This window comes from Leguminivora glycinivorella, chromosome 11 (assembly GCF_023078275.1).
Source record: "Leguminivora glycinivorella isolate SPB_JAAS2020 chromosome 11, LegGlyc_1.1, whole genome shotgun sequence".
NCBI classification, from domain to species: domain Eukaryota; kingdom Metazoa; phylum Arthropoda; class Insecta; order Lepidoptera; family Tortricidae; genus Leguminivora; species Leguminivora glycinivorella.
In genome coordinates, this window is record NC_062981.1 from 3,417,373 (window position 1) to 3,442,783 (window position 25,411).

Sequence of the window (25,411 nt, forward strand, 5' to 3'; positions counted from 1 at the left end):
GTTTATCTCATCGTCACAATTACGTTTGTAACAAGTGACCACAGAATCCTAGGCAAAAAAGAACTCTCAATGCTTAGGGAGTCCAGATCCTTTAGCATAACTTGCCTTTTAGTGCGTGAGTCCATACAAATAGCGGGACTTCAAGTATGGACTCGCGCGCGACAAGGCAAGTTGTGATAGTATGTATTTGATAGAGTATACTCGTAGTAAATAGGATAATCTTTATTGGTACATTTTAATAAAGGACAAATTGTAGCGGACATTCAATTTAAGTACAAATATATATATGAAAAAAAAAATCTTATTCTCTCGATGATGTGTTTCGGTATCCTTATCCAACTATCCTGAATGAGTACCATTGTACAGGAGGTTTTCCTGGTTACGTACTTTCCTTCTACGTGTTTCTTTAGGACTATACATATATAGGTACTAGTCAGCGTCTAAATATTTCACACGATTTCTGGTGCAATGTCCGAGAAACATCGCTTTTGGTTGCTAAACAGACCTTATGCGCGAGCGACATATACTTTGCCACATAGCCTGACATTTAGGACTAATCCTTCTTATATAACACCAACCACTTCTTTCCCACAGCACCAGCCCGTCCCCTGGTGCCAGATGCTGACCTCCCCTCCCGTCTGGGCCATCATCATCACCCACGGCTGCTCGGTCTTCGGATACTTCACCGTCGTCAACCAACTACCCACTTACATCGAGAGCATTCTGCACTACAGCATCAAACACGTACGTATATATTTATTATCTTATGTACGCGGTACAAAGTGCCTAATAAAGGCGCCCTCATACTTCGGCGCCCTCCTAAATAAGAGTCGGGCGAAAGACGCATGCGGTTCAGAGTCAGGCGGTTTCGACGCCCTCATAGCTAAAGAATCGGGCGAAGCCCAATGCACGTGGTTCAAGGCCAGGCGCCTTCGGCGCCCTCATACCTGCTTAAACAGCCGTGCGAAGCCCGATGCATTTCGTTAAAAACTCGTTTTCAGCGCCCTCATAGTCAGAGTCCAGCGAAGCACACACACACGCGTTTCAAAGCCGGGCGCCTAAGGCACACTCATACTTAAAGAGTCGGGTTTATCGACCCAGAAATAGGCACAGAATTTGTCAGTGTCAATGTCACTGTGGTGAAATAGGCCAAATGTAGAGGGTCTGGGCACTGGGCAGGCTATGTAGAACGACGCATGCACGATGAATATTGAACGGAATAAAACTAAGCGGTCCTTTTAATGAGCTATTTATGACAACAATAACGATTAATTTTGCTATTAAAACGCAACGAAACAGGAAATATATTAGTAATAAAAGTCCCGTTAAACTATTAGCAATTATGACACACTACATGTAACTCATAAAACCGGAAACCAATATTATGCACGACTACTTTACAGTTTCCGTAATATCAATAAAAACTAATCTATATCCGATTTAACCTACGCATTCCAATTTAAGTCGCACTTCTTAGATATCTAAGTCTAAATTTAAATAGAGCAAAAATATTTATAGTAAAATCTATAAATACACTATTTTAAAATCAATCCTATAAGATTATAATTTAAGTTGTTTTCGCGATGTCTGAGGTAATTCAGGCGTGACGTCACTAGCCCGCCCGCAAGGCAATAGAGTGACCATGTGAACACCAAGCGAAAGGACAGGACCTGTTCCAACATGTCACTTGCGTTCCCATTCTCGACATTTTCATGGCGCGTTTACAACTACCGTAATAACATGTTTTATTACTCATTTATTAAGTCATATTTGATTGCATTTTACAGATAGGTCACGTTTATTTTGATATGAGTCGTTACAAACCTATTAACTATGCGGGTCAATTATAAAGTAACCAAAGAAATGCAATTATATTTGCATCTGGTAACTAGGTCTATGTAATTAAATATATAAATAAGTACGTGCATATATTCGCTGACTTAAACAGTAATTTCGTTATAATGACTTTGCGGTCACTATGTCGCATTGGTATATTAGGCTGGTTTTAGCGTAGATCGACTGCGCGGAGCGCTCCGCGCAACCACTTTATATGAAGTTGATGTCGTCCGCGCGAACCCGTCCGCTTTACTGTAAATCGCTCCTGAAGTTAATACATATTAGTCCGGTGCGGATCGCTCCGAGCGGCCCGTCCGCGTGACACTAAAAGTTGTGGAAGATTTAGATTTTAGGCTAACGAAATAGTACTGACTACACTATAAATAAAAGCGCTTATTTCTTTCAAAGGGACATCTAGATTTAACCAATGCGTCGTCATATGTCTGTGCCTTATATACTGTGAGCGTATTAACGCAATGTATGAGCGCAATTTACAGCGGACTAGCAAGCGTACTCGCGGTGCATTCTTAGATCTGGACACACCTTAAAATCCTTGGTTACATATGGAAAAATAACTATCTGTTGCGTCAATTGCAGATCGGGTTTCAGTAGCGCACAGTAATTTTCCAAAGTTCAATTCGACTTAATTGAATTGACATTTTGTAAAACAGACATTGAAAGTATAAAATATATTTTTTTCTTAACATTTATACTATACAAAGGGATTCAGATCAAGTGTACATTTTATTTCAAATTTCAAACCTAACTCAATTTGGAATAAAGTTGAAAATGCAATCATTGAGCATCTGAGCGATTCCTGTGCCCTCACAACACTTCTATATATACCTACAAACATAGTAAGTAACGGTTACATGTTTACTTTGCCTCCACGTGTCCCGCCTTACTTATATAAAAGGGCTTATGTACCCTACGTCATGCACTTAAGATTTTAGAACGGTTGCACCAACGCGTCTGTCACCGAAATTAGCGTTCGCTAACTTTTTATATGGGAATTTCTATAGACTGCTGCTGCGTGACGTTATGTGTCTGTTAACTGTGGTTGGTCCAATTGGCCCTAAGAAGTCTTAAGATTTAGTTCGCTTACTTTCGATTTTTCCCTTACTTTGGCTAGTTTAATGAGTTAGCAATGAAATTGTACAGTTATAGTTGGCTGATGATTGATTTATGAGCTATTGTGAGAAAACTTCGTGTAGATCCCTAGCTTATTAAAACTTTTTACAATTATAACTGCTATGTACCTTGCGGTAATTTCCCTATGATTGAAAATTAATTGTGTTGAATTCCTTGATGACAATAAGCTATAACATGTGTAATAAATAGAAAATAGGTTGTCATTTTGTTCTTTTATGTTCTTTATTACCTACATTTTTCATAATTTGACCAATAGCTTTATTTCAAAGAGGAATTTACATTGTGCCATTACATCACCACTCATTTAAGTACTCATTCACTTAGGCAAATTTCTGCAAGAATGCAGATTAAAACTTGTTATCTGTTAAGATCTCTACAGAAATACTTTAAAACCTGCCTTAAGTTTCAATATTTCTAAACTTAAATACTGTATAATCAGCAAGTTTTGATTCAAAGTAAACTTTTTAAAATTTAAACCTTTTGATCATACACAAACGATTCTGAATGGCTCGAAGACCCCTGCATGCAGCAAAGATTGTAAACAAGCATAACGCAAGCCACCCACCCTATTGCATCAGCCAAAAGTGGTCCACCTCAGCTTTTATAGCCAGCAGGTTTCCACACCTCGCTGGCCAGTGAAATCGATCTAAATTTACTGCCAGTTTTTTTGACAGCCTATTAAGGCCAAAATCATGAAATTTGCTGCCATTATTTATCATATTGACCTTAAAATGGAATATTATTTTGCAAATTTGAATGCTAAGGTATCGTCATTAGTGTTAATGATTTTACATTTTAATCTACTCGAAATGATGACATGCTAAGTTAATGTGTTAAATAATTAACTATATTCCAAGGCCATATTTAGTTAGGAAAATTCTAAGTACCTATTTACTGATACGTCTTAAGGATTAAAATATTCCAGTCACAAGAGGAACTAAGGTTGATGTTGAAATAAAAATGATATTTGTATAAGTAGAAACCGTGTTGGTAAAAATACTAAAAATCCTATCTAAAAATATTACACCAGTATAATTGGCTTCAAACTCAACTATCAAGGTATACTTATTGCAATAACTGTATCAGGTCAAGACAGCGTGCAGCGCTTAATTTATCAATAGCTTAGAAAACGTTTAGTACAGCATGCCATAAGTATCGATTAAGAGTTACAAGAGGCAGGAACTACGCCCAGTAGCTGGTTATGAAAGCCCTGTAGATTAGTGTAGATACATACTATAAGATACCAGTTGCAGTGAAAAATTACGCTTTAACTAGCTGTGATTTACCTACAGGAATGATGATTATTAATTCCCAGATTTTTTATGTTATAGGTTTATGGATTTAAATAGTAAAGACTTACATTTTGGAGACCTCAAAATGTTTAGTTGTAGAGTCTAGATAACAGATACCTATTTATGTAGTCCCTAGGTACTCAACATTGGGTTATTGATCGCACCAGTACATCGCACCAATGTATAATAAAAAAAAAAAAACTTGGTAGACATGGTTGGATTCGCATATTCTGTGACAGACTGACGAACAGCATGCAAAAAGATATCCATTTATATCAACAAAGGAATAATAGGAATGATTTCAATTGGTAAAATAAGCACTTAAGTCGATATCGGGTCGGATAATGTTAAAACTCCATTATCCGATCCGACATCGTATGAAGGACCGACATTCTATATATTAAAGGCGCCATCTTTGATGTCCTTCCTACATCCGAGGATAATTTGAAAACGCTCTGTCGCAAATACATATTAAGATAATCTGTGATCTGGCGCGTGAATGGCAAAATTCCAATTCGATGCCCAGTGACATTCTTATCGGATCGAATCAGATGAGTCACCTGATTGAACTGAAACCAGATGCCTGCACAAAAATAAGCTTCAAAAACCACATTAGGTACATAACCTTAAAATTGCATGTATAGTGAATCTGTTTGATTTCTTGCCTTGTTTGTATGATGTAGAATTACTTCATATGAGAGTAAACATGTCGTCAGTAACTAAATAATCTCTAATATCTTTCTTCAACAAGTGTTAAGTCAAATATTTGACACTCCATAAATATCACGCCTGATTTGGGACAGTCTCCTTATTATGACATCCACATAGTCACATTAGCGGCTATATTAAAGCGCCCGAGTTTGCCGCCAATCATGTGTCAATTAGCCAGTGCCTTATTTGTCACTGATTATATACATTTATTTATTTTACACGTTTACTTTACTCTATTACATAATATATATAGGCATTACTAAAACGGCGGTATCTGAAATGGTTTAAACATGTAGGTAGACTTTTCAGTGATGCTGGGAATGATCTCATCGAACTATAAAATTGTGGTCACTGTCGTAGGAGTCTATAGACCTATCTTCATACCAATTTTCATCTAAATCAGTTATATAAAAATAGGAATATTTATTAACTTAAAAACACATAATAATATACAGTGGGGAAACAAGCCTTTGGGTTCTGAGCTAGGATATCCTGTGTTACAGAGCCCATTGGTGGACTTATGGATAAGGCATGTAGTTCCTGTCTCATCCATAATATTAATTTAAAAAAAAACAATTAAGTTCACTAATTATAAAGTTACAAAATTGTGTACATTACTAGTATAGTGAAAAGACAGATGTAGTAACTATGTAAGGGGGTGTATACAGTGTTTCAACTTTGAGTGTAAGATATGAGAATTTTTAGGGTTCCGTAGTCAACTAGGAACCCTTATAGTTTCGCCATGTCTGTCTGTCCGTCCGTCCGTCCGTCCGTCCGCGGATAATCTCAGTAACCGTTAGCACTAGAAAGCTGAAATTTGGTACCAATATGTATATCCATCACGCCAACAAAGTGCAAAAATAAAAAATGGAAAAAAATGTTTTATTAGGGTACCCCCCCTACATGTAAAGTGGGGGCTGATATTTTTTTTCATTCCAACCCCAACGTGTGATATATTATTGGATAGGTATTTAAAAATGATTAAGGGTTTGCTAAGATTGTTTTTATTTTCGGAAATAATCACTCCTAAAGGAAAAAAAAGTGCGTCCCCCCCCCCTCTAACTTTTGAACCATATGTTTAAAAAATATGAAAAAAATCACAAAAGTAGAACTTTATAAAGACTTTCTAGGAAAATTGTTTTGAACTTGATAGGTTCAGTAGTTTTTGAGAAAAATACGGAAAACTACGGAACCCTACACTGAGCGTGGCCCGACACGCTCTTGGCCGGTTTTTTTAAAAGTAGTGACGATATCTTTATTTGTTTACAATCAAGATTTTTCTATATTGTAGTCGTCTATATTTCTTAAGAAATAGTATTGCCACTTGTTAATCACATTAAAGCACTTATATGATCGTTTGACGCTTATATTATCTCTGTGGAAGTTAATAACATTTTATTATCCCATAAAATAAGACCTAGACCGTAGACGTCTAGACGCTTAAACCTAAATAACCTTTCTCAACCTCTCGGCCATTAATGTTCACGTCAGTGATCATTTGCATTTTTAGGGCCGGAATATTAATAATTTAGTAATAATAAAAATAGTGAGGGCGAGTCACTGCCTCCTGGATATAAAATAACAACTTTGATTAGACAGGTGTCCGGTTCTCTTCATCCCTTAGCATTCACGCAATAGTCCAGTTCATAAATTCCATTAAGTCTCAAATAGTCCTTACACCATGACCTGTACTGTCTTTGCGTCCATGACACGGGCAAAGGCAGCATCAGCGCGGTGTACCCCTTACATTTCATTGTCAAAAGAGCCTCTACGTCTTGGCTTCGACTCCGGGAAGTAATCCTACTAAAACTTTGATTGCATCGAAAACCACAGAGTTTTACTATTTCGGATAGGTGGACTAGCTTAGCCACCAAGTGGATTCCGAAGATCAAATGTAAGCCTTCCTGAATAAAACTGGTCGGAAGAAGCGGAGAATCGAGACGAGAGTTATGGAGAAACCTCCAATAGGCTAAAAAAATAAAAGTATATGTCAGTGTTTAATCAGTGATTTGCGGTGTCGTGATATAAGGTGATTCAGTAATTACCGGGCGTATAGTATACATATAAAGTTAACATGATAAATATCAGGTTCTTAGCCCTTAGGTACCCGACACGGAAAGTCGTTATGTGTGTCTGGATATGTAAGGAATTTATTGACGTCAAAGGTTCCATTCCAAACATAATTATCAAGATGTTTGTGCTCTATGTTTCTGTCTTAAAGTCTGTATTATTTGTAAAAGTTATTTTCATATTAAGAATTGACATGTAATATGCCGGCAGTCGTTAAGTACATTGATTTAATTTAAAATTGAATTCCGCATTTTTCTAAAGAATGCCAATAAAAATTATGCAACATCATAAGAAAAAATTGCATCAAGAATGCAATAAAGTTAGGAATGCAATAATCTCACTGAAGTATTGCAAACCGCATAACTGACCTGCCTAACATGGCAAACGTTCATTTTGCTTCCATTTTAAGTGCAAATTTTGCACGAAGTTATTATCATGAAATTATAACAGTTGTGTTGATTGTGTAATAATGAGTCATAGCTATAGGCTACTTGACCCTTTTTTAAAGTTGGTCTTATATTATGGCTTACTGTCCAATTAACCGAAAAAAATATCACTATATTTTATTATGATTTATAAACAGCAAAAAATATTTTTAAAGAATACTTTTACGTAATCAAGCAAAAACAACATCAGCCAACTCATCTATAGATTTTCTGTAAATGAAGTCATTCAGTGCGAAAACAACACTTTCTGACACTTTAAGTACGAGGCATGCATTCTATGACGTCACTACAAGGCCGACAGCGTTTTCGGTGGCCAAAATAAAATAAAAAATACCCACATTTTTGAATTAAAAATACGTAGTCATCGTACACATTTAATACCCAAAATCATTAAATATTGGTTTCTTATGTCAAATATTACAGAAGACAATCATTTATTGTGCCAAATTAGATATGAGTCTAGTAGCCTATTGGCTTTCCTCTTTAAATGTTAACCCTTATAAAATGTAAATGTGGCAGTTAAATACGTCTAAGTGTAAGGCCTGAGTCACACCTCGGACACTGGCGATCAAATATATGAAAGAGGCGCGTTCCTGGGCCATTTTTTTCAAAGTTGTCCACCCCACTTTTTTTGTAACATGGGTATTTTTTACGCGATTCATACTCAGAATCGAGAGCACTTCCGATCCTGATAGGAGAAAAAAAACGTCCCAAGATTTCCATACATTTTTTCGAACCTTCCATTCCGTTACCGCCATACAAAATGTATGAAAAAATGGTAACGGAATGGGAAAAAAACCTTGGGACACTTTTTTTCTCCTATTAGGATTGAAAGAGCTCGCGATTCTGAGTGGAAAACACATAAAAATTTCCAAATCCAAAAAAAGAGTGGAGTGGACAACTTTGAAAAAAATGGCCCTCCTAGCACACATTCTATGCTCGTGTAGGTGAACGCGTACCATGCTTGTATGAGTGAGATATGACAGGTCGATTGTTCGCGTTTTTGACAGGCGGTAACTGTCAGGTAACTGAGAGGGGGTGGGCGGCACTTTCAGCGGGGAGCGGGAGTGGCCATACTGTACGATAGTACTCTTTATTATACTGTGCCTGAGTGCACGCTTGAGCGTGCAGCGGGGCGGGGCGTGCGGCGTGCATGTCAAACAATTGAAGCTCATACAAGTGTCCTGACTGAGACGACGCTGCATAGAGGTACGCACGCTCGCTCACCCCGCTCCGAGCGTGCACTATAATACTTTCCAAAAATACCAAATCTAATTGCCATGATTACCTAACGGCTCAGCCACGACATTGGTCTAAGCGCGACAGCGGTGAGCGGCATCCATACATTGGAGCGAGACACAGCGATGGGACTTTTCATTCGCACGTATGGCTGCCGCTCTCCGCTATCGCGCTTAGACCAATGTCGTGGCTGGGCTGTGAAGCTATACCTACAGATTGTGTCTTAGAAAAACCATTCTAATTTTGAAAAATTTCATCTTTTTTGTGCCTGTCTAATATTTCCAATAATGTCCAGTAACATGGTCACCGTACGAACGGGAAGGTACCGCGTACCGATAACCGTTCACTTACAAACGGGTTTCATTGACCATAAGTTACGTTAACTAGATTATAATATAACAGGCCGGTTGTACATTTATATTAGTAGGAGTGCGATTTTCAAGATTTGTATGATTTTAAGTTAGTAGGCCGTGACAGATTGCTACCTATATAAAATAGCTAACTGAAATAGGTACTTATTATAATGATGCAGTTTTCTACTTTGTCTACTCAGTTTCCCTATCAATGTATCGCTGATAGTCCGATATCTATTCTTAGGCTCTGACAACGATTGTTTTTATCAAAATTGCCCGTGACAATGTACCTACAGTCACCGGCATAAATAAGTGATGATTTCTGTACCTTGTCGCATTAAATTGTTTGACAATTTCGCATGACATTTCAAACAAGACGTTAATGTGACAAGGTATAGAAATCATCACTTATTTATGCCGGTTTCTATACCTATCTATTCTTATCCCATAACATATGTACGTACATACATACAATCACGCCTGTATCCCATAAAGGGGTAGGCAGAGCACACGAAACTACCAAAGCTTCAGTGCCACTCCTGGCAAATAAGGGGTTGAAAGAAAACGGAACTGTGACATTGCAGTGACAGGTTGCCAGCCTCTCGCCTACGCCACAATTTCACCCATATCCCATAGTCGCCTTCTACGACACCCACGGGAAGAAAGGGGGTGGTGAAATTCTTAACCCGTCACCACACAGGCCCATAAGATTTCAATAATTCAATGAAAATGAATTATAGCCTATAATTTATACGAAATAGCGGACTCTTACTGGTGTTACCCATTGGCGACTCATTAGATTATATTATATACTCTCAAGAGATTCTTCTGTCGGTGCCATCATACAAAGAACTCTCGACGAAGAACTTTGCATAAAAACAGAGCGTGATCGGTGTTTTGGCACCATAGTAATAGTCACGTGTCACAATGCAAATTGACCATTTTGGAATTCCTTTAACCTAAATTCAAATTAGCACTCGTTGTTGAAGGTTACAGTAAGCCGTAAATGCGAGGTTATGTCCTGTCGCCCGCATTCTAATCTATGATGGCCTTTCCTCCCATAGACTTTATTATTCAAAGTTGGTGGTTTTCTCATGGAAAAGATCGACGATCGATGATCCAATCCTTCCGCGGACACAGCGGCTGCGGAATAAACTCCCTGCCAAGGTATTCCCGATGAACTACAGTAAGAGGTTCTTCAAAAAAGGAGTGTACAAGTTTCTAATGGATCGGCAACGGGCATGCGACACCCCTTGAATTAACGTATGCCTGTTTGCCACCGACGTGGTATAAAAAAATCGGCCAAATAGGTATATGATAAAGCCAATTTTTTTTCTCGAGTTCGGGCCCAAAATAGGATAATTGTCGAGTCTAATGAATTTATTCATAATTTATCCATGCAAGTTCGCAGCCCACTGTAGGTACTTAACTATCACTTAACTATATACCATTTCTACAAATCTAAACCTGATAGTATTTTTCCTTACAAACGAGAAATAAGATAAATAAACACGCATTATATGAAATATCTGTGAGATAAGTCATTGTTTCTAGTATAAAGGAAGGCATAACGATCGATGTAAAATTGTAAGGAAGTAATTTTCTTAGTAATAAAATGATACGTTCTAGATCACGACTTATAAAGCCACTCCTATAAAAAAGTTTTTTCCGTTACGAAATAAATAATTCTAGGAAACTTTACACGACCTTACATTACAATTCTTACTTATAATAATTATGTTTATATGTTATCTCTTTATACAACCTACATGTACAAGTACATAAACTCACGCCTATACACCGTGTTTCACTTAACACTAAAAACCTGAAAACAGTTTGTTCGGAATCGAGAGTAGAATCGATTGAGCTATATCTTGATGGGGGTAATATTTTTATTTAAATTAGTATTATTAGTTATTTTTTAGGTGCCCATTCTATTGTACTCGTAATACAACATTGTGTATATCGCATTGCTAGAGGTTGTTTACCTTTTTTCAGTATTTAGGGGTATTAATACTGGCTGGTTACATGGACGATTATTTTTTCCGCTACTAGTTTGACGTTGTTTGTCAGTTCAATCTTAATGTTTATCATAAGTCATAACAAATTGAACTCGTACCTAATTACAACCTTGTCATTTTGAATATTGAGTTTATTTGCTTACTGCGATTACCTGTCCAATTTGAAGTTTACTGTGACAAAGCTTTAAAGTGTTTTACAGTGACATCTTAGCTGTCTATTGGTAAACCTTATGTCGTTGCAGTAACGTACACAAATAAATAGTCTTATGGTTTATGATGGTAGTTAGCAACTATTTTATTGAGTGTAGAGCTAAAAGTCAAGTAGAGCTGTACAGAAAATTAAAAATTCAATTAAAAAAAAAGTAACGATCAGATTAAAAGATGAATACTCTAGATGAGTTTAAAAAAATAAAAATCAGTTGGGGTGTCTGAGGTTTTGAGTGATACCGGAAACACCGTGTATACACTGTACAAGCGTATACTCGAATTAGAGCCCATTTAGACGGTACGAGAACTCGCATACGAGTTTTATTACATTGCCGTATTTGATGGCTGTGCCAAATTGTATGTACCCTCAACAGTCCGCAATGTAACTAAAATCGCATGCGAGTTGTGTCTCCGTTAATTTATTTAACCCATACCCACCCCAAACCCCAATTGAACCCATATCCCAAAGTACGACACCCACGGGAGGAAAGGGGATGGAGAATTTCTTAGCCTGTCGCGTACGACACAAGCACAGCACGCCTCGAAGCCAAGCAAGCTTCGTAAGGCACAAATTTTCTCCATATCAAACTCATAACTTTTAACCAGGGGGGGGGGCCGGGAGAGCCAAGTGGGTATGGCCGACTCCCATGGCACGGACTGACCCCCAAAGTTTCTGTAACACGGTTGTAAACCTACGTTGCAAGGTGGGTGGAATTGGAATAAGTAGGTACTTACAAATTTTCCACAGATAGTCACGAGCAGAATCTACTCGTAGTAACAACATTATTACCTGCACAATCACAGCGATTAATTTTTATCTCGTAATAATCGAAAACATATAAATTATCGTCATTATCTTCATGGTGTGTTGCTGAGCCTCGTTATAGTTACATGGACATAAGTGGACGGTCAAGTGTTTATCACGAATGCTAATACATTGACGTCATGAAGTAACTATTGCTGAAAAACACTTTATGCCTATTTTGTAGGCAGGCATACTCGTTTGGCTTGTACAGTGACAGACCATAACGGTAGCACACACACTACTTGAATAAACTTTTTCTACTCCCGTACTGTTATTCGTGAGGGACAAGGTCGTGCATAGAACTTTAAAACCCTACATAAAAGATGTCAGGACAAGTCTATCTAGTCTATACCCTGAAAACATTTCGTAGCAGTAGCACGATATAGCTGTTACAGTTCAGTAAATACATTGCTACCAACTTAACAAACCAATTCGCAGAGTCGAGACTCCTTCGTTTTCTGCTGCGTTCATTGGCGACGCGACGAATCGCATTCAAATGTATGAGAACTCGATTCAACTCGGCTCGATTCGTCTTAGTGGCCAGGCTTCAAAGAACCATACCATAGACAGTTTTATTTTCATGTTTGCACTCGAACTGCATATTCAAAATGGTAGGCGGTCCACTAGATAACTAAGATGACTGAAAGTAGGTATTTGTTGATTTATAATTTTCTTTCAAAATAAGTGCTTGGTCGTAGAAAAAGTATTGTATGCAACGGTGTTTAACTGAGTCAAAAAATGCTCGTGGCGTTTTTATTAACAATTTTCGGCTTCGCCTCAAATTGTTACCCACGCCACTCACCTTTTTTGACCTCTTTTAACCACCAGTTGCATAAAATACTATTATCGCATCGGTGCGTCCCAATCGCACTTACATTACAAATAGTGCGAAAATGACGGCCTGACGTTAAAATATCGTTTATCACGCGACCGTGATTGTCTGCCAAGACCGTCTATACCTAATAATATTACCTACCAGTGGCGGCTGGTGAAAATTTCTGCTAGGCAACACTGAGCAAAAAGAAACCTACCTTAACAATACTTAGGTACTTTACTAGTAATCAATTTTAGGTAAGCCGGTGCATGGGAGTCGGCTTGTATGGACCAGCCGCTGCTGCTACTTACTTATGTAATCTGTCTCTCAGAGTTGTAACGCACCGAGAATATCTTAAAACGAATGTAAGGCTCCGCCTTTATACTGACCTGGCAAAAAAAACTGAGAGACTGCGTCAACCTAACAGGAATGCGTGATTATTGTGGACATAGCGCTTACCAAGGTCCCCGATGGAATACTAATGGTTCACACAAAGAAGGTGAACGGACAATGGTACAGGCGAGAAGTCAAGTCCAAAGTCCTATGTTTTAATTTTTCTTGGCTATCAAACATGGCTAAGAACACTCCCGACTAATTCAGCTTTTAAACAAAAAAAAAACTAAATCGGTCCATCCGATGCCACATACACACACACACACACAGATAGACAGACAGACAGACAGAGACACGTCAAAGTTTTAATACCCCGTCGTTTTTTCTAAATAAATTAAATCCGAGTAGGTACGCTTTATACATACAGTGAAACCTCTAAATTCCCAAGGGGCTAGTCCATCTGGTGTCAATAAATCAGGTCTTTCATACAAGATTGTTAACAAATTATCAAATTAACAATAAATAGTAATAAGTACTATCCTGTTTTAAAGTACCCGTGTACCTACAAAAAAACGTACATATGTATTCGAAAAAATGTACATATGTAAAAAAAACTATTAAAAAATCGATTCCAGTTGCATCAACCACATTTGACAGACACATCATCGTCACGCAGCAGACGTCTATGGAACTTCCCATACAATAAAATTTAACGAACGCTTTAACTGTGACAGATGGTTTGATGCAACTAGTCCTTAGAGTAATCAAAAGTTCACAGTCTATTGTAAAAGATCCTCGAATCAATAAGTTCCAAGAACCAAGCTCATTAAAGCCATTAGTGCAATGATCCCGTCGTTAGCGCAAATTGCACGTCATTTACGGGTCCTTAATTACAGGCTTAGGATTATACAACTATTCAGGAATAGCCGCCGCTGCAGAGTAAATAACTAGTATAACTTCACCCCTAGCCTAGACTCCTTAGAGACGTACCTAATTCAAATTTGAACAGTTCAGTTTAAAGTCAGTAGAGTCTACTGAGTCATGAATCAAGTCCTATTTGGCAGTGCGCGTGGCAAATCAAGACTTTTCTAGAATATTTAGGTATTGACTTGAATAATTTTCATGTGACTCAATTCCAATGTCCTATCTACAAGAAAAATTGGAGTAACTATATGCTAGACGTTTCTAGAATATGTTTGAGCCCTTGCGTTGTTCTGGCATTTGCTACGGCTCCTGGATACCTGGAATCCGCTTTGTTAACAAAATAGTATCAAAATAAAATAGTATCACTTTCAGATGTTTCAAGTCAAGTGAACCTGTGTCAATATATGAAAGAGGCGCGTTCCTATTCAGCACACATTCTAAGCTCGTGTAGGTGAACGCGTACCATGCTTGTATGAGTGAGATATTACAGGTCGACTGTAACTGTGAGGTAACCGAGAGGGGGTGGGCGGCACTTTCAGCGGGGAGCGGAAGTGACCGTACTGTACGATAGTACTCTTTATTATACGGTGCCATGGTAGTGGCTCAGTTTCAAAGTTCATATTCCACTGGACCACTCTACATATACCAACCATAAATAATCTCTTTAATGAATTCTCCATTTGGCTTGGCGCCGGCAAACTGGATTTCAGTTTTACGGTCTAGGCTGAGATTATCCAAGAAAGTTAATACAAGCTGCTTATTTGTATATAATTAGTCTTCCGTTTTAATAAAAATAATGTGGACAGATAGATACAGAAGTGTTTGAAATATACTCTGCTACCGCTGCATCCTTCATTGGTTGTGTAACTCAGTTACTCACTTTCACTGATGGTGATGAGTTCTTTGGCAGTCAGTTTGTTAGTGTTACAAAGTTCTAGGGTTCATTTGTGCCCCTATTTGTATACCCGATAAACTCATGATATTATTTTTTGCGTAATTTACATACAGGGTGGCATAAAAGGGCCAGTCATACGAAACTTTGCATAGCACTTTATCAAATCCTAATGTAACACTTCTTCATTGTTTGTAACATTTTCATGTGATGTTGAATAAATATTTTCTATGTCTATGTCTATGTCTAGTGACTTTTACCGCGATTTCAGCATTGGTACCTCATCATAAAAGTTGCTCATTATTACCTCAAAAGCCACTATGCAAACTATGGCTGGTCCTTTTTATTTCATCCTGTATATTAGATATATACATATATGCAAATACCCTATTAGACTGACTACGTTAAAATGGCCACCTAGTATGTAGAATTTGCGATGAAAACTTTAATGTGCATGATTGTACCCGTCATTAGTCAGCTCAATTTGCGCAGACGCAGACTCTTGGCGCCGGCGCCGCGGATCCATCGATCAGCAGGCGAAAGTAACCCGTTAATAAAATTACATACATACGTTATTTATTTATTTCAAATACGTTACACAGAGCTTCAGTAAAAACTAAAAATACTTACGGAATAAAAATACAAAAGTAAGAAAAGAAAGAAACACAACCATAGTTGAAATAGTCTAGGTCGTTAAAAAAATATATGACGATTCAAGCATACCGTACTACAACAAATTGACACCTATAGGCTACTTGACCCTTTTTTAAAGTCTGTCTTATGATGGTCTTATGATTAAGTACTGTCCAATTAACCTAAATAAAATATTACCATATTTTATTATGACCTAAAAACAGCAAAAATATTTTTAAGTATACTTTTACGTAATCTGACGAAAACAACACAGTCATGTTAATCTGTAGATCATCTGTGCATTAGGTCATTCTATTCGAAAACATTTTCTCACTTTTGAATATGAGGCATAAAGTTCATTATGTCAGTGATTGTTTTGTCATGAAGTAAGTTCGAATTCGATGTCGTCACTACATCGCTGACAGCGTTTTCGGTGGCCAAAATAAATAAAAAATTGCACACATTTTTAATTGAAAATACGTAGTTAACGTAGTCATCATACACTTTTAATACCCAAAATCTATAAATATTGTTTTTTTTTTTGTGACAAATACTACAGAAGACAGTCATTTATTGTGCTAAATTCGATATGAGTCTAGCAGCAGCGGCTGATCCATACAAGCCGGTTCCCACAGGCTTGCCTAAAATTGATTAGGTACTAGTAAAGTACCTAACATACATTTAGGTTTCTTGCAATGTGTTGCCTAGCAGAAATTTTCACCAGCCGCCACTGGAGTCTAGTAGCTTCTTTTCCTATTGCTTGAAACAATTGAAAGCTAATAATACAAGGTACACATTACAAGGGCAATACGGTTAAGATTTTAAGGAAAATGCTGTTCACATAACTTTCCTCATAATCCCATTTATTATTACACGCATATTTTTATTATCGGTTCCCTGAACTGCGGTTTTCCTCAAACACTGGTTGGTGACTAACAGAGGTGTGTTCGTGTGACCTCTAGGGCTGCCAGGGTCCTGACTATCGATACCCATACTTGAATTATTTAAAAAAATACTAAAGTGTCAATAAAAAACCACTAAACGTAAGGTAATATCATCTCGACAGATAATAATAAAACGATGAATAGGTACCTATTTAATAGTGGGCTATATTATCTGGCAAGTATGCGTTTACGCATGGGACTGCTATTCTAGTTAATAAAATTTCAAATATTAAACGACATAAAATCTAATATGATTATCGATTGACAAATGAAATTTTATTGTAGATGTGAATTTGCAGACAGCGTTAGTGTAGAATATTACTTATGTGCGGCATGCGATTATACTGGGCTTATAACATATACCTTCGAGAAAAAAAATAGTTGGGACTCTTCTTGGTATGAGCCAAGGTCCTTTTTTATTTAAAGGGCTTCCAAGAAGGCTTCGATGAGTTACAAGGACTTTGGCATACCGAATGTTGATTAGAATTTCAAAATGATTACTTATGTGTTTATTTGTGTCGCAGGGTCACATAAAAACATCTTCGCCATTCTTCACGCACGCAAATGAACTTCTACCTGAAATGACTCATTGCATTCATGAATATGTAATTTAAATTCATGTCGGTAATTCATAAAAAATAGACAGTGAAAAAGTACGTCACTAAACTTTAAAATGAACGGTAAAAAATAAAAAATCTGCCGTGTCATAACAGTTCAATCACAACTCAAATTCCGTACCTACTCACTCAATCATTCTCATAATTCATACTCATTTGAATTGATATCCTGTGGCTGAATTGTATCAACCCAGTCCATTCAAATATCTTACTGTCCAAGCAACAAGATTGCATTTTCAATAACAGGGTCAGATGCCTACCTTAATCATAATCAGATATCAGGGGGGTTACCATGAAGTGCTAAAGACGATCAGTTTGGGTCGAGAGAAGGGGACACAGGCCACAGCTATACCAGTTATATAGCTCCGTCCCTGTCTCTCAACCTAAACTCAACGGTTTTAGCACTTCATGGTAACCGCCCTGATCTCAAGATTCGAGAGGCGCCTTTAAACTACAGGGTGAATGTACCACGAGTCGCTGACCAGAAAAAAGACGATGCATTTAGCTCGGTCGCATGACTAAACAATCACCTAACCGTCTGGACCTGTTTATGTGACGTGTTTAACAAAAAGTTAGTTATTCATAAGGGCAACTTTAAATTTGCGAAGGAATACCTAAGAACTGGTGAATCTTGATCTCACGGCCGCTGGACCGTAATTTTTCCACTTTCAGTGCTATTTTAAGTTTCATAGCACGTTCACACGCATACATGCGTAAAATGTAAAAAAAATACGATCAATTTGTAAGCGCAATATACCTTAAAACCATTACACTCTCTTTTTAACAACGGTTTCCACACGCAAAAAGTGTCTAACGACAAACTATTTGTTACAGAATGGCCTGCTATCCTCCCTGCCCTACCTGGGCAAATATCTATGCGCGCTCGCTTCATCCGTGCTGGCAGACAGTCTTCGCCGAAGCGGCAGGCTATCCACAACATCAGCCAGGAAGCTGTTCACCGGCTTCGCTGTTGGACTACCCGGTAAGATGGAAACTTCCAGAACGGCCTGCTACACACTACCCTACCTCGGCAAATCTCTACGCGCGCTCGCTTCATCTGTGCTGGCAGACAGCCTTCGCCAAAGCGGCAGGCTATCCACAACATCAGCTAGGAAGCTGTTCACCGGCTTCGCTGTTGGACTACCTGGTAAGATGGAAACTTCCAGAATGGCCTGCTACGTACTACCCTACCTGGGCAAATATCTATGCGCGCTCGCTTCATCCGTGCTGGCAGACAGCCTTCGCCGAAGCGGCAGGCTATCCACAACATCAGCTAGGAAGCTATTTACATCAGGTTTCGCAGTTGGACTACCCGGTAAGATGGAAACTTCCAGAATGGCCTGCTACGTACTACCCTACCTGGGCAAATATCTATGCGCGCTTCGCCGAAGCGGCAGGCTATCTATCTACCACATCAGCTAGGAAGCTGTTAAGAAGAAACTGTTTTTTTCTACAACCATAACAAATTAACAATCAATCCCTGAAGCCAGCAACGACAGTGCAAACCCCTCCACTGGTTATTTTATTAAGATTACCATACGAAGCACGATGACTTGATGAAAGACTTTTAGCTACGCGCAGGCAATCTGAATTGATCCTTGGCACAAAACTGCTTTATTGCTTGAAATGTGTTCGAAAATTACTAAATGACTGATACATGAAACGGTCAGTTGCACCTATTTTTTATCACTCATCATTGAAGCATTCACTAAATTGTCCATGTGTTTTTTCAGGGGTCCTAATGGTTGCCCAAGCTTTCTTCGGCCACGACCGAGTATGGTCAGTTGCCATCTTCACCATCGCTCTCACCATCAACGGAGCGGTGACCGCCGGTTATCTCGGGAATGGGCTTGACATCGCTCCAAACTTCAGTGGTGAGTACATTATACTGTGACACGAGTCACGATCCAATATTTACCAGGAGTGTGAATGGTACAAGAGTGTTCTTCGGCCACGACCGAGTATGGTCAGTGGCCAGCTCCACCATCGCTCTCATCATCAACGGAGCTGTGACGCCGGTTATCTCAGAAATGGGTTTGACATCGCTCCCAACTTTAGTGGTCAGTATTTACCATGTCTATAAGCAAAGACCTATATAACTTCGTAAAGACCGATAAAGTCTAAGAAAAAAACGTACCCCAAAACCATACAGAAAAAGGTACGGTGAGCTAGATGGCGATACACCTTTGGGGTACGCTCGGCTAGATGGCGCTAATATTAATATTTGACATTTTAAAACATATCAAGCAAAGAATATGGGCCAAATTGTCAAAACTGAGGTTCAAAAGTTTTAAGCTTGTGTCGAGAGATGGCAGTCTATGCACTGTGATTACATATTTTACTTTGACAGTCATTCTCTATAATACTCGATCCTCTTTGCTATAAGTTAGTGTGTAGGACGGAGTAGAAGAGACATCATATTATGCTGTCAAGCAGGCTGATGTGCTGTGAATTTTAGCTACAGCGCTCATTTTCGGTACGTGTTCAGTCAATTCTAGACTAAGTTTGCCTGTTTGTCAAGACCTTTAAGATTTCGTTGTTTTTACAGGAACCATTTTCGGGATGGCGAACACGTTGTCATCCCTCGGAGGATGGCTGTCTACCTTCATGGTCGGAGAACTTACCAAAGAACATGTAAGTACACATACACAATCATTTTTTAAATGTATCTAGGTACTTAATTAATACTTTTTCCAAAAAGTCCGATCAGATTTTTAGGTGCGGTTAAAAAACCGTCCATCGTTTAAAACTTATTCTTTAGGATTTGCCAATTTCTTTATGCTTGTCGCATTGTCATATCATTTGTATTAGTGCTCATGGGTTTGCGCTATTTACGTTGGCAGTAATGAGAGCTGGGAAGTACTAAAGCGTCGGGGTAGGTATAACTATTTTACCCGATTCAGCATTTCCGATATACAGGATATTAGCACGTTTTATTTTTTCCTTACGTTTTATAAATGAAATGTCCAATATCTCAAAACCATGACATCTTCATTAAGGTAAAATTTGCTTAATATGATAGCTAATGATATGTCCTATCACCTCTTTTAATTTTGGCGTTGGTTTACGGGACACCAGGTATAATATGACGATGAAGGGTCTCATATTATGTTATTTCTTCCACAGAACACGTACGCGCAATGGCAGATAGTATTCTTCATCCTCGCGGGCGTGTACGTAGTAGGTGCTCTCAGTTTCATCATTTTTGGCTCCGGAGAGCTCCAGCCCTGGAACGCGCGCCAGCAAATAAAGGAGCAGGAACCTCTGAATGATACGGAGAAAGCTGAGAAAGCGTGAGGCGTAAATTCTTATTAAAAAAAAAAAGTTGTATATCTCACACACTGAAATGATAGTCCAATTGGTCAATTTACTGTATTTTGGTCCAATTTTGTGAGTCGTTTTCGCATTTGGGATGTGAAACAAATCAGGTTTTTTAGCGAGACAGTGGTTGCAGTGAATCCGAAACTTGAAATCATCTAAGACGGGCGCATTAATGATTAGGTCTGAACCTGGTTTTGGAAGTCGATTTATCAGCAAGGAACACTAAAAACCACTTATTATTAGTAAATGCAACTCTTTTATATTTGCAAAAATAATACTTACCTTAATTTCCAATTGTATCTTGGTTTTAGTAATTCATAGACCACTTTTTCGCTAAGACACTTAATGGCATTAAAGGGATTATTTTTGAAATCAATAATTTAATCAAAAAAGTTACATTCATGTTAATACTTTACATTTTATTAGTCTGAATACTTTTTTTGCAATTACGTAGTTTACTTCAAACTTTTAACAAAATAAAAAATAGTCCTATTAAATAACTCATTATTTACTATGTTAGCAATCATTTTATATGTGTTTTTGTAATAATCTCTTTAATTCTAAAGCTTAAAAGAATCGTTTAAAGTGAAGTTTTGTTTTAACACTTTTAGAACGGGAATTCTCTTTAAACGTATTCAAATTTTGATTATATTTTGTCAAATCAAAATATTCGATCGATTAAAATCAAGCGTAAGAAAATGTTCTCACCATTACAAAAATGGCCATTGAACCATTGATTGCAAAGATGGTAGCAACATTTTCTGAGCTGAATGAGAAAAAAGGAAAAACTCAAAAAAAGGCTGTTAAGTATAAGAATGTGATGTATTTATTTACTTCCCGGCTAGCGCGGTGAACTACGCATGCTTAGTCCTTTATGCGACCAACACACTGTCAATATTACTGTCAATATTTATTGCAAAATAGGCACTGAAAAATACCTACTCCTTAAATTACATGGTCCATAGTTTTTTAAGATGAACTCGATTTAAAAAAAAAAGTCTTAAGTAACTACTGGGCCAAATAAAAACATCGATCCATCTTACTTATAGTATAATACTATTCTAAATTACATTTAACTTGTGATCTAGCATGAACAGTTGAAGACTATTTTTTTTTCGAAGTGTTTGGTCGCTTAGAGGACATTCGTTCATATGGAACCCGACTCATTGTAAAAATGATTATTTAAATAGTTAGCTAAGGCACGAACAAGTAGTATACATATTTGCCCTAATACGCATTACCCTATTCGATGTATCATGGTAAAAAAAGTACTAAAGTCGTAGAAGTTAGAATTTTCTTTAAACTATAGACATCATTTGGCGTGAAAAATTGTTCAAATATTGAAAACCTACAACCATTACATTTCGTCACTACTTTGAAAAGAAAAAGTATCTTCAATCAATGAAAAGACAAGTGTAGTAACTACGTATAAGATACTTTGAGTATAATCGAGTTCATAAATATGTGTACATTTCTTCACCTTAACTCTATGCAAGGTAGGTGCGTTACGTTGCGTACCTACCTTGGTGGTATAAAGGTATGTTACGTATTTATAAACTCGACCTAGCATTATACGAGATTTTTCAAAGTAGTGACGATTTGCAATACTTGTCAAGAGTCTATGAAATAAAACTTAATTTTTCATGATATATCGTATATTAGTAGGTTTTGCAAACTTAGTTCTGTAATAGCAGTTTTCTATTTTTAACTGATTTAATTTTGACACGTCAAAATGAACTGATAGGTTAAAAGGAAGCTGTGGGGACCAAACGGGGCGAACTATGTGCTTGCGTACGGATAATAAGTATTTTGTATATTAACTATTATTTATTTAGCTGCATCCTGTAAGTTCATAGTTAATGTGGTGTAACTGAGCTTGCTAGCATTTATATGTGTTATTTAAACATAGAAAAATTATGTGAAATATTATTTTTTACAGAACGTTTGTCAATGTTATTTGTGGAACTTTTTATTTCACACTAGTTTGGCATTCTAAAGCTCGAATATATATGCAATTATTCGAAATAATTATTGATAACAGCCCGACAAAAAAGTTAAAATTAAAAAGCGTAACATCACAGTGTCGTAACTCTTTTGGAAAGGACCTACGATGTTGCCATTTTTTAATTTCCACTTTTTTTGTCAGGCTGTACTCATCTTGCAAAATTTTCTCTCTCTTGAATTTTTAATCTTATTAGTTATGTAGAAAACGAGCAACAAATGTTTTACCAATGCAAAAAGCACCGTTGGTCGTTTTCTACAGAACCACGGTAATTTCTCTTCAGCAAGCAAGCCCCCAGTTACACTGTCCATAGACAAGTCTCGTTACTTTTACCGTAAGACGTAGATTTAAGATTAAGCCATGTTTGAACTAGCTTTATTACAAGGGAAGATGCATTGCGTTTGCATTTCTACAGCTGTGATAAAGAGGTTTGTCTATGGCATATTTTTTCTCTAGAATATTCTATATTGAGGGTGGAGGTAAGGAGAACATTGTAAGAAAAAAGTGACCGTCAAATATGTTCAATAGGTGGCTTCACAGTATCTAGAATAATGATGACATGACAGTGTGCTTCACTCTGTCAATAACTAAGTTCATTTCTGGCTTTCCACCTGAGAACTTTATGTTTTATCTGCAATAATAATCATTTATCGTATTTGAAGCATAAGTTTTCCTATGTTAGTGGACTCTGGAGACATTTAGAACTGTTATTTATATTCCATTTGCAACTTTTCTTATTTAAGACGTATTTCTCCTTACTTCTACCTTCCATAATTTTGTGCGGTCTCTACTATGAACGGACTGTTTAATCGGTTTTGTGACGGCTACAAGCAGTTCCTAAATTACGAACAGTATTTGGATATGGTTTAGTCGAATTTTATTTTTCGAATGTCTTCTCCATAGACAAGATTCATCCTTCCAACTGTTGCAGGGTAAATAAATCCATAGAGTACATTAAACACAAAATAGTTTTAATAGTAGGTATTTTATATTTTGTCTATGGAGATATGTAGTTGTTTTTAATTTTAAGAATTTCTCTTTTGTAACTAATTTAATAGTTTGTATTTGTAAAAACTCGTTTGAATTTTGTTTTAAGATATAATACTGAATCGTACCATTTTTAAACATATACATTTCATCCAGTTTTATGGACATTTTTAACAATTTTAATATTTACATATTCCTAACATTTTCAAATGTTGTAGGAAATTAGTATTTATATAAAATTCCATTTCTTATTATTTTATTCGAATATGACATGAATGTTTGGCAATAATTCAATATGTATTATTGTATGTTTGTATGTCTGTGACGACTTCGGTTGAATGAGCACGCTGCAAGTATTTATCATATTAGTGCATGTGGAAGATTCTGAATACTTATTGTTTTGTCTTTTATGACAGCTATGTAATGTCAGCCAGTTTATTTGAAAATAAAAGTTCATATAAAATGATGATTTTAATTTTTTCCCAAGTGGGTACTTAACCCTACTTCCATAAAGAAATCCAGTACAAATAAAGGTTTGCAAGTGATTCTAAGACCTGTAAATGTCTATATAGTTAACACGTGTATTCTGAATAGTAAACTTTATTATATGTATGTAAGCAGTGAGTATGTGGGGCCACTTGACAATGACCGTGTTGCAATTTTTTTTTGTAATGTTAAGTAAATACTCAACATTACGTAGAAATCTACGTAAAGTTCTAATACAAATAACGATTACCTACTTTCATTCCTTTTCAAGCTTAATTGTAGAGGTACAAATAAAACATCGTATGAGTAACTTAGAATAGTTTATTGAAGAAACATTACAAGTAGCACAGCCTAGCTGTCCCTACGAAGCGCTCCCGCTATCTTACAAGGCAAGGTGACATCCCGCTCGCTCCAACCATAACACTTGACGAACTTTTACTATTAAAATAATGAAATAAACAATATTCTTCACGAAATGTTATTTTTCAGTACAGATGGTGGTTTTTTTACGCACTAGTGCGAGAAGTGGTTCATTATATGCCAGGTCGAAACTTCGAAGGCTCATCTGTACTGAAAAACGTCGTACGATACACGTGCGAAAAGGAAATTCGTAACTCGTGTCGATTTAAAACACTCCCTTCGGTCGTGTTTTAATTTATCGCCACTCGTTTCGAACTTCCTTTTTTACGCACTCGTATCGAAATAGCGAGTAGCTACTATTGGGCATTTAGATAAAAGTAAAAAATGAAAATATAGCCTCATGAGCATGTACATCTGGTATGTGTCGATTTCCAGGATAAAGTCCCATTTTGTCGCCGACAATAAGGACGAATTGTCATGTTTTTCGTATCGACATACAACGAAATCTATTCTTTATAGTAAGCCTTTGATGAGACCGGCATATGTTAGAATTTACATACATTTTAAATCAAAACAAAATATTGAAAAAATTACCTACCCTACGCTAAAAGAGTACGAAACAGAATAGAGGATTGGTAAGTAGACCGAGATGTTCAAAATAAAATCTCTATTGTTTATAAAGCGAACCCGTATTACGTAATTTTGAACATTAACATTTCGCTTTTGTAAGTAAAATAAATTAACAGGTGTAGGTACCAATGCATTTCAAACCCACGTAGGTAACGATTTATGTTGGCGACTATAGGTACTTAAAGTAACAGAGAAGAGTAGTGGTTGGAGCGACCTCTAATGAATCAATAATAAAAACGTGACATTTACACTCGTCTTATCTTATCACAGGTTTCTCTATCATAAGTGCAGTTTTGCGACAATCTTCTTGGTTAAGCGTTTTCATAAAGGATTTAG

At 37.1% G+C, this 25,411-nt stretch overlaps 1 protein-coding gene across 1 annotated transcript in view; it reads left to right on the forward strand.

Moving 5' to 3' along the window:
- Positions 1-24,065, forward strand: part of LOC125231122 (sialin) — a 90,871-nt gene extending 66,806 nt beyond the window's left edge. The window contains exons 8-12 of the mRNA XM_048136480.1: positions 595-744; positions 18,124-18,271; positions 19,023-19,163; positions 19,838-19,923; positions 20,416-24,065. Of these exons, the coding sequence (XP_047992437.1) occupies positions 595-744; positions 18,124-18,271; positions 19,023-19,163; positions 19,838-19,923; positions 20,416-20,586 (696 nt within the window). The 3' untranslated portion in view covers positions 20,587-24,065. The remainder of the gene's footprint in view (positions 1-594; positions 745-18,123; positions 18,272-19,022; positions 19,164-19,837; positions 19,924-20,415) is intronic.
- Positions 24,066-25,411: the final 1,346 nt, after the last annotated feature.